This window comes from Anarhichas minor, unplaced genomic scaffold (assembly GCF_050575085.1).
Source record: "Anarhichas minor isolate MPS153535 unplaced genomic scaffold, ASM5057508v1 ptg000030l, whole genome shotgun sequence".
NCBI classification, from domain to species: domain Eukaryota; kingdom Metazoa; phylum Chordata; class Actinopteri; order Perciformes; family Anarhichadidae; genus Anarhichas; species Anarhichas minor.
Window position 1 is genome coordinate 7,275,938 of NW_027466476.1, and position 15,591 is coordinate 7,291,528.

Here is a 15,591-nt window from a genome sequence, read left to right on the forward strand (position 1 = left end):
TATCTGAGGGTACTGAGGAAAATGGTGGATTTCCCACACCGGGTTGGGAGTGAGTCACTGCCCCAAGCGAGGGAGTTCAAGCATCTCGTGGTCTTGTTCAAGAGTGAGGGTAAATAGAGCATGAGAGAGACATTTTGGTGCTGCGTCAGCAGTGACGCGTGTGTTGTACTGGACCGTTGTGGTGAAGAAGGAGCTGAGCTGGGAACACCTCAGGGTTCTCAAGGAAGAGCTGGAAAATGTTGCATGGGGAGAGGGACACCTGGAATACTTAGCCTGCTGCCCGCAACCCCAATCCAAAATAAGTGGATGAAAATGGATGGATGGCTGGATGTCTTAAAAGTTTAACAATTTACTTGCAGGATTTCATTACACAGATAATCTGAGGCTGTTGCATGTGCTTCTTCATTTGGAGTCATTGTGAACTTTGTATAAAGAAACTCATTTTGAATCTTGCTGACATAAAATTAAAGTATGCATTAATGAAAAATCCAAGTAGGGCTAGTTTTGTTAAATTTCTGTCCTCCGCACCGTTTATTATCTAAATAAATGTCATTCAAAGACTAGAGGTGTTCACTGCAAGCATTCAAAGCTCATTCAAATGTAACTGCAACTTTTAGGACAAGTTTTGTCTCTCCGGGACGGATTGTCTCTGCCTATCTTTATAAAACACAACCAAACATGAAAAAGGATAATAAGTCACTCACTTTAGCAGCTCGTCCTGATCCGCCATATCTGGTGATTGCGATGGTTCCTCTCAGGTCCACTGTCTTGTTCAACAGCTGGTAGTCACTTGGTTTCCCCTGGTTGGCGTACACCAGTTTCCCCTAAAACCATCAGAAAAAAATACTGGTAAATAGAAGCAACACAAGTGATGGCGAAGTGACACCAGGATTAGGGCATCTTTTCATGACACAAGTTCGGATCCTTACAGCTGAATCAGGATTTGGCAGAGGGAATATTAAATACATATCGACAATATTTTAAAGAAAGGCTGTATTTACACACTATATATAGGCCAACAATATATTTATAAATACTACCCAAATTTTCTCACAAATCCAATCCAAATCATCATGCAACTTCCTAAAAATCCTTTTACCGAGCTCTTATTACTGTCCAAATATAATGCTGAAAGACAGTTTTATAATACTGACTAACAACAGACTTTATTTTCTTCCTCATCGCTGCCTCTTTTTTCATTACAAGTCCTATTATGGCCCCTCTTCTCCTAAAATAGATGGTCACAGATAGTAACAACCAGTCTTTGTCACTCTCAACAGATGGGCTCTTGTTGGCTAATCAATGCATTACATCATAAAGTGTAATGTTATCAGTACTTTAAAAAGGTTTTAGCCTGATGATGCCATATCTGATAGCAAATGCAGTTCAATGGCACTTGTAAAGTCTGACTTTGACTATAAACGTGAAACAGCTAAAACAATTACTCCAAGTTTTTATTTCTCTTATGCTTTTCCCTATTTACCTTTTTAAGGTAAAGAAATATAAACTGAACCTTTCCCCAAGCTCCAGATCTACATTTGTTGCACCACCACTTAACTGTGATTTTTTTACAGCAGGATAAATGTCTCTTATCTTCTTCTGTTAGAGCGATTGTTATGTGTGAGCCAGGGATGTGACAATCGTGTGATTTTTATAGTGTCTGTAAGTTACTTCCCTGAAATGATGTATGACTCAGTTAAAGCAGAAGTCCCAAAAACACATGTCTGTAGTTTTATCTGACCATCCATCTGTTCATCCATTTACTTTATCTGTGCAATAAAATAAAAACAATAAAACCTCAACCTCTTGATACATTTGGAGTATTTGTAAGTGAAATTATATTTTATATAGGTATTTTTATGATTTACATGCCTATATGCCAGGACTTGGTGAGCTCTGCTTAGTGCTAACCAGTTAATAACAACAAAGCAGATCCTTTAGACATACTGAAGGATCAGGGATCTAAAGGATCTTTAAACAGAATTTCAGATGCGCGGGGTGTAGCTTTTTACCTGTGGCTGTCCAGCAGGGGAGTATGCAGCGTATGGCTGAACCACCTCAGGATCATCTTGGTCCGGTGTATAACTTTTCTCCTTTTCTCTCGCAGTGTACAGCACAGTATCAGAGGAGCTCACTGAAATGAAGAACTCATGGTGAATGCTCTGCCAGGACAGTAAGTGACACTCAGCGGGTCACTGGCAGAATGAAAACCTCCTCAATGTTAGACACCAAACAATGATTAGTTACGGTAAAGTTGGACTAGTTATGGAATGTAATGTTATTTTAAAAAATAAATATATATATATATATTTTTTTTTCCAGAAAATTTAAATTTCTCCACTCTGTGATGTCACACATTATATGCAGTGCAATACACACCCATTATAAACTCTGAAAATATCTGAAAACGGCATGTAAATGTAAACTGTGATAACGCAAATACTCTAGTTATCAAAAAGCTGACTAATATTTGAATAGTTCAAAGTCTTGTAACCCGTTTGAATAAAGTCTGTAGCTGAAAGTATGCACGAGGATTAACATTTCAAAATAGATTTGCATTGAAAAGCTTTTTAAAATAAGAGGAAGAAACTAATGAAGGTGAATGTTTTGATGTTTTAATGACTCACCTACAGTGACCTTGTTGGGGTTCTTGGGGTCAGGGAAAGACAGGTAGACCATGTACTCCTCTCTCCAGGCCTGGTCCAGACCCGTTTCGGGGTCCTGCCATCTCTTCAGCATAAACTGCACAGTCTGCTCGTCTCCAGCTGTGGTGGCCATATGGGGCACTTTGGTCAACTCCCTGTGGTGGTGGATGAACATAAAGAAAGGTTTGCTCCTGTAATGTTTTGGATAATTCACTGTCTAAAACCTAAAAGGACCATGAGAAACTTCAAGTTGTTCCTTGGGGAAACCACAAAGGGATCAAATGACCTGTTGTTCCTTAAGAAACCTTTTAGGAATATGCTAAAGCATTGTATAGGGAAAAACGTCCTGATGCTAAATCAATCCCAGGACCTCAAGAATGTCTGAGTCTTCAGGTTTTTTTTAGACTGAATTTCAACGTGAAAACCAAATAGCAAAAGCTGCTTGAATACAGGTTGAAATCGTTTTATAACCACCTCTTTTTCTTACCCTTTTGTTTTGACTTTCTGTTGACAAAATTTGTATCAATGGGATCATTCACCAACTCACCGGAGGTTTTCCTGAATCTGTTTGTTGTCCACCTCGGACAAAAACTTCTGAATGAGGCTCTCGTCCACATCCTTCGCCACATCATTCACCCAGGACGGTGTGGAGCCGTTGCTCTTCGTGATGCCATAGTGGCCGATTAGGACACCCGCGGTCAGCACGGCAGCACCACACAGAATCCCAATCAACACTTGCTTTATCATTCTCCCCCCTGGAATTAGGTCTCCCTTCTTTGAACCTGAATCTCGTGCCAGACAGTGAGCTTTCTCCAAAGTTCAAGAATATTGTGGTGTTGCTTATGTAAGAAAAAATCCTCGCATCTGACTTCCAAATGATCACTGCAACACCAGAGCAGCTGCTGAAGTGACCTCCCATAAGAAAGGTTGTAAAGTTTACTCATTAATGTTTGCAGATGGGATGGACTTTATCCCTTTGTGGATGTGTGTAAGTACTCTGAGTGTGCTATACATATTTAGATTTGAGTTGATATTCAGCAGTGCATCATTTGTGTTTGAAACTTTAAATCCTCACCAGCTTCTTAAATGAGATTGTGATTTGAAAAGTAACAGATCATATGTATGAAGTTAAATGGTGGAAAATGTATTTCATTTTATATTTTCTTTAAATGTTACAGCACTATGTAAAATGAGTAATGACAATCATCAGTAATCCCAGTTGACTACACATTTGTTAATGTAAGATGTTAGTTTTATTATGAAAGTAGGAAAAGAGTGTCTCACACTCTGGCTCCATATACTTTTGTTTTATTGTGGTGACGATTCGGGCCTCAGAGGTCTTCTTCGAGATCAACAATGATAAGACACAGGCACTGATTTGTTAAATAAGCCACACCCCAGTCACACCTCTGATGGTGATAAGACAATCCTGTCCCACCACGAGGGTGAGAAACAACAATCAAGACGCCTTCAGTGAGCTGCAGCCAAACAAACAAACTAGTGGTTACAGACGATGGATCCAATAGTGTTCCCTCCTGGAAAGTAAAACATCCAAATGACCTCCTCTTGGGGGGACTGATACCTTCTCAATCCTCCCAGTTTATACAGAGGAAATCAGATGATAAAATTCAACAATATAGGCTGTTACTGGATAGTTCATGGATCTATAGTGCTTCTATATTCAGCAATATAGGTTTTATAGCTTGCTATGTTGTCATGTATTAAAATTTAATTTTGACTGTTAACCTTTTTAACTTTTTAATTTATTGTAAAATTTAATTAAATAGTATTTGTTTTTCACTGTGTCATGATGGGCTTCACCATGTAAATGTAATTCTCAAACGATCCTCTTGTATCTATAATACAAGTTCCATATCCTATGACTTGGCTTTAGGGTTTGAGGAAAGAAAAGAGTCCTTTTAAAGCCGGGGGAGTTGTTTATTTAAAACTTTATCAGTCAGTAAATATGCTTTGGATACAGAGTAGTTAATGCATCATAGTGTGTGTTTCACTGATGTTCACTGACGATAAGTCAAAATGGGAGGGTTAAAGAAAGTATATCTGACAGTTCTGTCAATTCAGCTTAACTCAATTAATTTCAGTCAGTTCCATAAAATGTATTTATATTTGAGGGACGACTATCATCAGACATAAAATTACTGGAAGCCAAAAGAAACAGAAATGACCGTTCATCAAAGCAATGGCACCCTCTGGTGGTGAAAGTGATTATTGCAGACCACAACGACACGGAACTTCCTGTTCACAGAAGACGTTTCCTTCTATTTCCTACTGTAACATATGGTCACTCTTGTTTAGGCACCCTTTAATAACCACGATGGAGTGATACAGTAATGCTACTTTTGCTTGACCGTTGCTTGGTGGCTTACATGGTGAACAGCGGGCCTGTGTATTTTTGACTCGTACTTCCTGGACTGGAAGGAGAATAAGATGAAAAGACGCACTGAAATACAAACATCTCGAATTTAAGCTCGTGTCACCACAGCTGCAGGAAATGATATCGAACTGACAGAGTGGACGTTTCCTGTGGTTTCCTCCCAGAATGCAATTCCGCCACCTGTTTCACTTTCACTCTTGAATTACTTTATACATGCTCGGCTAATACTGCGTGCTGAAGAAGACACGGTAAGTAGACATTTAATGACATACTTTACACAAATAATTAATATTATAAAAGACGATAAAACAGCCCCCGTATTAGTAAAATAACAGGGTTTACTGCAATAGGGACTCGTGGCCTTAAATGAATGGAGGTGTTTGTGATATCGAAAGTATTGCACTTCCAGTCCAGTTAAGGTCGTGCGTACTCATTATTCACTGTTTGTTTGCGTAGTAGCAGTAATATTAACTATACAGCTATCACTGAGTTTTCAGAAAAGTCAGATAGATAATAAGAATGTATGTAATGCTAAATCTGTCAATGGACAGTTAAATCCTGGCCTATCAGTGTCCACAGGTCCTTAGAAAGTAAGATTTGTTATTTAAATGCAATTTGAAAATGCACATTAAAACTGGAGTACCTCTGAACACAACACTGTATACATTTTTATGATATTTGTATTACAGGTGAGAGGATTTCCTGGCCGTCACCATGTTAGCGGCACCTCTCCTGCTGCTGCTGCTGCTGTTCGTTCCCTTTCCTCCCTCCTCAGGAGCACAGCTACCCCATGCCCCCATGGCCACCAACGGCCAGCCATTCCCCTGGGACCGCATGAGGCTTCCTAAAACCATCTACCCCTTCCACTATGACCTGAGCATCCACCCCAACCTGACCACCCTCGACTTCACAGGAGTTGTTCGCATCCAGCTGGATGTGCAGGAGGACACCAGCACCATCGTTCTCCACGCCAAGCAGATGCAGATATCCAATGTGTGGCTCCTTGCACCTGAAGGCGCGAGGCCTCTCCAGGTGTTGGAGTGTCCTCACTTCCATCAGCTCGCCCTGCTGTCGGACTCAGTGCTGAGCAAAGGTAGGAGGTATGAAGTTCAGCTGGAGTTTGCTGCCAACTTTTCTGACAGCTTCCATGGTTTCTACAAGAGCAGCTACCGCACCAGCAGTGGGGAAGTCCGGTAAGAGCATGAATAACTTGTTTTTCTACGTCACTATTAAAGGAGCCGTACGTAGCATTTTAACATCGCTGAATCAGCAGCACATTCATTTGGGATATAAAAGTAAACACAACAAATCAAGACCATAAGTGACCGCACGATTGGCAGCGTTTACTGGATATTACGGGATACTGCTGATGGGATGAAGCAGTTTGTCCAGACAGATATGCAACTGGAAACACAAGGGTTGATGGGAAATGTAGTCTTTGAGAATTGAGAAATGGCACTAACAGTATCACTAGTATGAGACAGAGGTTATCAGTAATGTTACTGAAGGTAATTCTGCCAAAGTACAAACAAATGTGCCAATGATGAATTAATTGATTTAAGAAATGTTACATACAGCAGCTTTAATAATCTTTTAATCTTCTTAAAGCATGCAATAACATATGTTTATTTACATTATTAGGGTTGTGGCATCCACGCAATTTGAAGCCACCTTTGCTCGTGCAGCCTTCCCCTGTTTTGATGAGCCCGCCTTCAAAGCCAACTTCACCATACAGATTGTACGAGAGCCCCGCCACATAGCCATATCCAACATGCCCAAGGTACACATCAATCATTTAGATTTAAGAACAATGATTCCAAATAAGAACTGGTTGACAGAATTGAGTTGTAAAGAAGCATTACAATTTAGAAAAATATACGTATTCACTGTACTGTCTTCAATTGACCGCTTGACTTCTTCTTTCTCTTCTCCATTTCTATCTCTACAAACCGGTGTTTCTCAGGTAAAGACTGTGGAGTTGCCGGGCGGTTTGCTCGAGGATCACTTCGACACCACTGTAAAAATGAGTACTTACCTGGTGGCCTACATTGTGTCTGACTTCCTGTCTGTGAGCAAGACCACCCAGCATGGTGTCAAGGTGAGGCGGATGAAGGCCATCATTAGGTTCTCTCACTCAGAAAATTCATGTCGAAGTATTTGTAACCTTTTTAAATTTGCAGTATTTTGGAGAGACATGTTCATACACATTTTAAAATATCTTGTAACAAACGTTCTGTGACTACCATTAGATCTCTGTCTACGCTGTACCTGAGAAGATTGACCAGACGGCCTTTGCGCTGGATGCTGCTGTGAAGCTGTTGGACTTCTACGACGACTATTTTGATATTCCTTACCCACTTCCCAAACAGGGTCAGTATTTACTTTGTAAAAAAACAAGTTGCCTGTTTTGACTTTCTTTTTATGTTGTACTTATTTAGTAGAATCAGCTTAAATGACTCTCTGTTCACCATTGAAAACAGTAACAGTGTGTCAAAAGAAGATGTCTGTGTCTGTTTGTGATCTCTCATTTGTCCGTGGAAATCGGTTGTTTGCACAGTGGCACGGTTTGCCCTTTGTACAGACATCCAGATTCACATCTTATCTCATGTTTGGTGTGAGGTCCCTTTAACTAAACATCCCTTACATTTTGGCATTTAGCAGTTCAAGGGCTCTGCGCCCTGAGCAGATAAAACATGTGTCCGCTCTTGAATCAACTAAGAAGATGAAGGAAAGTACACATATTTCATTAGACTATACTGACTTTTTAGGAGGGGGGCTTAAAGAGACAGGCGCAAAATTGGAGCACTTCTGACAGAGAGTTAATGCAAGTATATTCAGACAGACAGTATGAGAAAAATGTGTTCTTTGAACATTTAAGCATATAAATACGTTCTTGTAGGAATCGCAAATACAAGTATGAATCTGAAAATGAGCATATGTCCCCTTTAAAACAGCGATATGTAAAAAAGAAGAGTTAATTCTAAAAAAATGATTTGTGTTCGTACATATTTCAGAAGATAATTGAAGAGAAACAGACATGTGACGTGAATGTACCATATGTAGTTGCTATTATGTGCTTGATGTTGTACCCTGCAGACCTGGCTGCTATCCCTGACTTCCAGTCAGGTGCGATGGAGAACTGGGGGCTGACCACCTACAGAGAGACGGGCCTCCTCTTTGACCCTGACAAGTCCTCCGCTTCAGATAAACTGGGTATCACCAAGGTCATCGCCCATGAGCTTGCCCACCAGGTAGCTGGCCTGCAGTAACTAACTGGTTCATCATTCACAGTTCATCATTCTGTACAAAGCTGCCAACGTTGGGAAGTTACACAGAAAAATTGCCTCGCTTTCCTAAGGGCGCGATTGCTGTTTGGAAGCCGCTGTGTCATGCTACGAGACTCGGCGTGTTCAGTAGTTACACGTCTAAAAGTAAAGATGCATTTGTCTGTTTTAATACCGGTGCTGCACATGAAATTGATACATGTTGTTCCTCCTGTCCAGTGGTTTGGTAACCTGGTGACGATGGAGTGGTGGAATGACCTGTGGCTCAATGAGGGTTTCGCCAAGTTCATGGAGTTTATTTCCCTCGACATCACCTACCCAGAGCTGCAAGTGGTGAGAGCCGAGGGAACTGACTCGTGTCTTACTTTTTAATTGTCCTGTCTGTTATGCAGTACAGTGTATCTTTCTTTTTCATATCGCTCTATTTCTGTCTCTTCAAGTTATATTCCTAAAGGAAGATATTGATTGAACAGTGTACTCTAAAAGTATAGTACTGTGCATTCGCTGAATAACTCTCATGTCATCAGATTTTTGATGGATATGGCTACGACATTCGTGGAGTGTTTTTAAGATTTTGTCCCAAGTCTGACCTGAACTTATTTTTAACTCCGATTAATCTCCTCCCTCCACTCTCACATTTTCTCTCTCCTCTCTTTCTTCCAGAGCGACGTCTTCTTAGGGAAATGTTTTGAGGCCATGGAGGTCGACTCCCTCAGCTCATCCCACCCAGTCTCCACCGACGTGGAAAACCCCACTCAGATCCAGGAGATGTTCGACGACGTTTCATATGACAAGGTCAGCCTCATTCGGTCAGAGGACCAACCATATTGGAACTGTGCAAACAATTATCCAGGCATACAATCATAACTTGCATAAATAAGTTATCCCCAAACTGTGCAGTCGAAACAAAAACATAAATATTCAGGTATAATAACATCTAAGTTATTAAGTTGGCACTAAGTTAAAAGTACTTAATCACACAATAGAAAGTATTTGAATTGTTAATTTGTAGCATGTATGTTTTTTTTTTTTTCTTTTCCAGGGAGCATGTATTCTGAATATGCTGCGGGACTTCCTGACTCCTGAGGCTTTTGAGGTTGGCATCATCCGATACCTCAAGCGCTACAGCTACCAAAACACAGTCAACAGCAACCTGTGGGAGAGCCTGACTAATGTGAGTGATGTGTGTGTGTGTGTGTGTGTATATATATATATATATATATATATATATATATATATATATATATATATATATATATGAGTATACTATGGGTAAGTAGTTGAGGGATGCATTTACATTAGAGCTTAAAATAAGTGTTGTTGCATGTCTTTCAGCTCTCCATACAAATATTTTTGGGGTACAAATTAGCCATCCGTTATTCCTGCTCATGTAACCCTGCAGTATCGGTAGTATTATTGTAGACGTGTCATTTGGGACCTGGTGTGTTTGGGATTGGATGCTGAATGTGTGTGCCCGTGTTGGCACTGTTATGACTCTCTGCTAAAGCTTTCTGCTCTTCCCCATCAGATCTGCAACTCAGACGTTCTGGACGAAGGCCGAATTAAACACAAAGAATTCTGCTCCAAGCGCGACCTCCAGTCTGGAGCTTCTGTAAGTTTTCATGCTTTGTAGCAAGAACCAGGTTCAACAAAGCACTCTTACTGAGCAAACAGATTCTGTAATTATAATTACATTAAGCTCAGCAAGCATTATTATTCAAAGTGGAATTTCACGCATACAATGTTTATGGTTCTCAGCAGAAATCTTTTTTTATATTCAACATACATGAGACTTTGCTACTGACTACACATATTTTTCTGTATTTCAAAAATGTTTCTATAGTACTCTTGTAGCTGTTCCATAAATCTGTCACTGTTTAAGATGTTCAGTCATTTATTGTGTATCTACATGTGTGTGTGTGCAGAAATGGTACTCCGGTGATGAGCTGGATGTCAAGGCCATCATGGACACCTGGACGCTGCAGGAGGGCTTCCCTCTGGTCACTGTGGAGGTCAGAGGACGGGAGGTCAGGCTCAGTCAGGAGCGCTACCTGAAGTCAGACGACCACTCCCTCACTGAAGGGTAAAATGTCCAACTAGTCAAAATTAAGATTAAGAGTGCTGTGGTAGATAACACCAGTGCACAGCATCAGTCAAGCTTCTCTTCCTGCGTTAATAGTATATTTTACAGCCACTGTGTCTTTCTCTATGCTACCACCAGATTGTGACGAAGAAAGGACTTTTCAAACAGTTCAAATGCAAAAATCCATCAATTTGTTGCCGAATTGCGATATCATGGAACTATTGACTTCCAAAAAAGCAAACTGTTTTTTGGAAAGAGCGATGTAGCATAATCGTGATGCAGTTTTCGAAGCGTGCAATGAAGTGAAGTGTGTCATCTTTACCCCTATATATTTTCAGTAATTGTTACATTTTATTCAAAATTGTTCTAAAATGATCATTGTGTGTTGCTAGATTCCTGTGGCAGATCCCACTGACCTACATGACCAGCGCCTCCAACACCATCCACCGCTTCCTGCTTAAGACAAAGGCCGGTGAGTCGTGTGTTGTGATGACCCTGATTTTCATATTGCTATATTTCTATCCAAATATTGTTCATAGCATGTTAATGCTACAAGTCCTCTTCACTTCAAAGCTTGTCTTTACTCCTCCTCCATGCAGATGTCCTGTACCTGCCGGAGGAGGTGGACTGGGTGAAGTTCAATGTGGACATGAGCGGCTACTACATGGTCCACTACGCAGGCGAAGGGTGGAACTCCCTTATCAAACTGCTGCTGCACAATCACACAGCCCTGAGCAGCAACGATCGCGCCAGCCTCATCCACAATGTCTTCCAGCTGGTCAGGTCTGTTTAAAGATCGGATAATAACCGCTGAACCTGCGGTTTATCCTTCATCGTGTGAATTTAGTCATAACCTAAAATTGAACGTTTTCCAAAATGGACAAAACTGAAGCCTTTCCTGTGTGTTTGCAGTATAGGGAAGGTGAGGCTGGACACGGCTCTGGAGCTGTCTCTGTACCTGTCCAATGAGACTGAGATCATGGCTGTGACTGAGGGCTTCAGAGAGCTCGTACCTCTCTACAAACTGATGGAGAAGAGGGACATGGCTGCCGTGGAGAACCAGATGAAGGTTAGTAAAGGCAGCAGTGATGAATCCAAAATGTCAATTAAAACTCCCCCTAGAGCAAGGCAGTAAGTAAGCCTCGAGGTCAGAAAGATCTAGACAAAGAAATGTCTTCCATTTAAAGATGGCCTGTGGAGTTTTCTTATAAACAAACAAAAGTTATGTTTACATTCGGTGTTACTCATTAAAACTCAGTGTGTGTGTCCTTGAGGTCTAACGAACATGTTGAATGTATTTCAGTCCTCATATAACTTGCAAAGCTAACTCTTTTTAGGTATTTTAAATACTGTATTGTTTGCAGTTTTCTTCTTTATTGCCTTTGCTGGTAAATTGCTGCGTTTCTTAGCGCATTACCGCTACCTGTGGAATAGTTTGAAAGCATTGGCAGGAATGTGCATGTGGGTCCTCATGCACGAGACAAACAAAAAAAGGGACCCACTCATGAACAAACTGCTCCATATTGCTACTAGAGGTCAAAAACTCCACAAGGAACCTTTTAAACTTCCAGTGCTTCTGTGTAGCTAGAAAATGATACACACTGAGTCATGGTTCCTTGCATAAGCACTAGAAAAGCCTGAAAAACAAAGGACTGTGCACAGAGTGCTCCTTGTAACTCCTGGGAGTTCAAACAAAGTGAATTTCCTCCCACAATGCAACACAAGTCCAAGAAACATACAGTTGAAACTGAAGTTATTTTCTCTTTAAGTTTTTATAGTTTGCCTTTTAATATAAAATGTTTAAGAACTGATGTAGGGCTGAATCTGACATTTGCTTCCATCATATCTTTGATTAATTCATCAATCATTTTGTTTGTAACATGTCCTAAATACAGTGCCCATCACGAGTTAACAGATCTTAAACTTATGTCCTCGTGGTACTTGATTGGTCTAGCCCACAGTCAAATACAACCAAATGTATCCAATTTGTGATTCATAAATGCCATAATCAATATTGAATATAGACAGATTTATATACTGACTGCATGTGTTTCTCAGGACTACATTATTGATCTGTTCCGGGGGCTGATTGATCGCCAGGAGTGGACTGACTCAGGAACAGTGTCTGAGCGAGTGCAGAGGAGCTACCTGCTGCTGTTTGCCTGCGTCAGGAACTACGCTCCTTGTGTGACAAAGGCAACCCAGCTCTTCAACAGGTGGAGGGACTCTAACGGCACCATGAGGTGAGTGGTCATGAAATAGCACATCAACTGTTTCCTTTAGATATTTGTTTACGATTCTTCCTAACAAATACTGACTCTGTTCCGAGCTGAGCTTTTAACATTTATAAGCACTTGTATGTAGAGATTGAAAGTTTTCGGTTTGTTGTTACTGAACTGGACGTCTTCCCTGTTTTAGCCTCCCTGTTGACATCACCATGGCTGTGTTTTTGATTGGAGCTCGAACACCAGAGGGGTGGGACTTCCTGTTTGAGCAGTACCGCCGTTCGCTGCAAGTGTCTGTAAAGAGCCGCATGAAGTCTGCAATGACCATCAGCTCACTGCAGGACAAGCTCAAGTGGTGCGTGCATTATATCACACTTTTGCGATTTTGTTTCCCTTTCTTTTTATACTCGGACCCTCTTCCTCTCTGCTCCCTCCCGCTGTTTCTATGTCTTACAGTTTGACCTTCCTTTACCCTTATTTCTGTCCACAGGATGATGGAGCAGAGCCTCCACGGTGAGGTGATGAAGACTCATGACCTCCCGGGCGTGGTCGTCTCTATCAGCAAGAACCCCCGTGGCTACAAACTGGCCTGGGACTTCCTCCGAGCCAACTGGCACACTTTGATCAAGAAGTCAGTCAGCCCATCATGCGTACACTATACATGCCTCTCTAAGCTCTGCAACTATGTGTAATCTAAGAATATTAGTCAAAGAATTCGTAAAGCTGCAGTTTAAAATTACTTGGTGTAGATATTTAAATTTAAATGTAAGTATTTTTGGCTGACGGTTTAGTGTTTTTGCTAGCCTGTCATTTTACATGCTATAAATAGAGTCAATACATTTTTTTTATTTTTTAAACTCCATATTTTGTCTTTTGTTAGTATTGTCGTTTAAATCTGTAGAGCCTTAGAATACATTGTTTTTGTTTGTCTTATAGTTGTGTTTTCTGAACTTTGAACTCTGTCTCTGTTTGCTTCGATGCCGTAGATTTGACTTGGGCTCTAGCACCATATCCCACATGGTGATTGAAGTGACCAACCAGTATTCTACCAGGGAGATGTTAGATGAGGTAAGGAAGGCTGTGATACTTATATCTGTCTAAAGAAAGTGTGTGCTGTTGCCCCAATAACCTGGCTTTTTTTCTTGGGTTCATGTCCCACATGCTTTCTTTGTCTTCTTCTTTTGTTTGCTGTAACTTTGTTCCTAATTTAACAAGAAATTAAAAGAAAGTCTTAGTAGCCATGAAAAGCACTTTGTAAGCTGACCTGTTCAGCAATGGTTGTAAGATAAAATTGTTTTGTATTTAACATTGTGGCTACTTTCAACAGTAAAGGAGCGTTATAATGTGATTACAGTCTGACTCGACTAACTTTGGTGCTCTAGGCTTCATTAGATGAATGCAGATTCTTCAAAGTGTTGTGTTTTTAAGTCTAGCTACTCTGTGCTCAGGTGAGAAGCTTCTTTGGCTCTCTGACTGAGGAGTCGGGCTCAGAGATGAGATGTATCCGGCAGGCCTACGAGACCATCGAGGAGAACATCCGCTGGATGGACACCAACCTTCCTGTGCTGCAGGCCTGGCTGAACAAACACAGCCACAGAGCCGTGCATGAAGATTTATAGCTCCAGAGGAAACAAAAAAAGTCTAGGCTGCACAATTATGTTGCTAAAGGCGGAAATAACAAGAAGTGTGGATGCAACTCGCGAGATTGAATCACAAATTTCAACGTTGATTTTAACACCAGTGACTCCAGACGTAGCCTCCCCAAATTTAAAGATAAAAAACAAACCGTTGGATGTTGTGTAATCTTAGTACATTTTCTAAATTACCCCAAACCTGACTAACCTGACTTGGCACTTATGTGTCAACAATTAGGACTTATTTGTGACTTGCAAAACAATTACATTCTGCCACCTCTGTAAACTACAACCTAAAAGTGTTGTTCAATGGGAGGGTGTTCCTCAGGTTAAAAAGATCTAAGTTATTGCAGATTTCCTTAAAGAAGCCCCATGTGGTAAAGGTTTTAGGGGGTGACATCACTTAGGGAGAAAGGCACAATGAATGCGCTCTGCAAGAGTCATGACACCTGAACATTTGTGTTCAGAGTTGTGTGTGTGTTTGTTTGTTGGGGGGGGGGGGGGGGGGGGGTTTGTATGCAGTGGGGAGGTGGGCAAGTTTTTACCTGAAATTCTAAGATGCTCAAAGATGAATTTAGTGTTTCCTGTGTAAAGTCTCGGTTTTTCCATTTCTGCTGCATTATCATTGCAGAAAGCAACAACTTAATATTGTTCAATGTTGTACAAAAAGTAAATGTTGCACAAAAGAAATGCACTGAACATTGGATTTTTTTCCCCTCAAATATTTAGGTACCACACCACTCCTTTTTATTTTATTGTTTTGCAACGCTTTTAACTTTTCAAAATTCTCAAACGACAAAAGAAAGTGCTTGATAAGGAATGTGTTGTTACAAAAAAGTTTCAAATTTGGTTTATTTAACATCATTTCATGCCTTATTTTGATAAAACTGTCAAATCTTCTGTAGAACAGGATTCATAGCTATTTTGTAAGGACGTGTTAATTAAATTAAATATTGTACAGATATTGTATTCCATTGTTTTTTTGTATCTTTATAATACTTGTATTACTTGCATGTTAAGAGTTATGTGGCTGTAACCTTTGCACCTCTGATCAGCAGGTCAAACACAAGATTACATTTCGAGGTTTGTTTTACACCCGTGTCTCTACTCAGTCACACAAACACTCACACAATACAAAACCTAACTTGAGCAGGTGGCTGAACAACTTGAGGAGTATTTGTCTTTCAAACGAAACTCCACTCATTTTAAAGCATCGACATCACTTAACTTGTCAAGGGGAGTAAGTACTCTTCGACCTGTGACAACTGTTGCATAATGTGCCTTGTTGCTCAGGAGAAGTCACTGAAAATATCTTCTGATGATGT

The 15,591-nt window shown here is 40.6% G+C and overlaps 1 protein-coding gene across 1 annotated transcript; it reads left to right on the forward strand.

The window, feature by feature from the left end:
• Positions 1 to 5,007: 5,007 nt before the first annotated feature.
• Positions 5,008 to 15,228, forward strand: LOC142964312 (endoplasmic reticulum aminopeptidase 1-like). The gene is made up of 19 exons (XM_076104581.1): positions 5,008 to 5,288; positions 5,730 to 6,233; positions 6,682 to 6,820; positions 7,004 to 7,138; positions 7,290 to 7,410; positions 8,137 to 8,291; positions 8,544 to 8,657; positions 8,988 to 9,119; positions 9,367 to 9,498; positions 9,853 to 9,936; positions 10,250 to 10,407; positions 10,800 to 10,879; positions 11,007 to 11,190; positions 11,320 to 11,476; positions 12,466 to 12,650; positions 12,826 to 12,987; positions 13,123 to 13,263; positions 13,619 to 13,700; positions 14,081 to 15,228. The coding sequence occupies exons 2-19, from the start codon at positions 5,755 to 5,757 to the stop codon at positions 14,249 to 14,251; spliced, it is 2,811 nt and encodes a 936-aa protein (XP_075960696.1). The 5' UTR covers positions 5,008 to 5,288; positions 5,730 to 5,754; the 3' UTR covers positions 14,252 to 15,228.
• Positions 15,229 to 15,591: the final 363 nt, after the last annotated feature.

Bases quoted from the DNA above. Each gene is read 5' to 3' on its own strand.
- LOC142964312 (XM_076104581.1), top strand. From the start codon at position 5,755: ATGTTAGCGGCACCTCTCCTGCTGCTGCTGCTGCTGTTCGTTCCCTTT. The intron at 9,120-9,366 runs GTCAGCCTCATT...TTTCTTTTCCAG, and splicing joins ACGACGTTTCATATGACAAG to GGAGCATGTATTCTGAATAT. The intron at 13,701-14,080 runs GTAAGGAAGGCT...CTCTGTGCTCAG, and splicing joins CCAGGGAGATGTTAGATGAG to GTGAGAAGCTTCTTTGGCTC.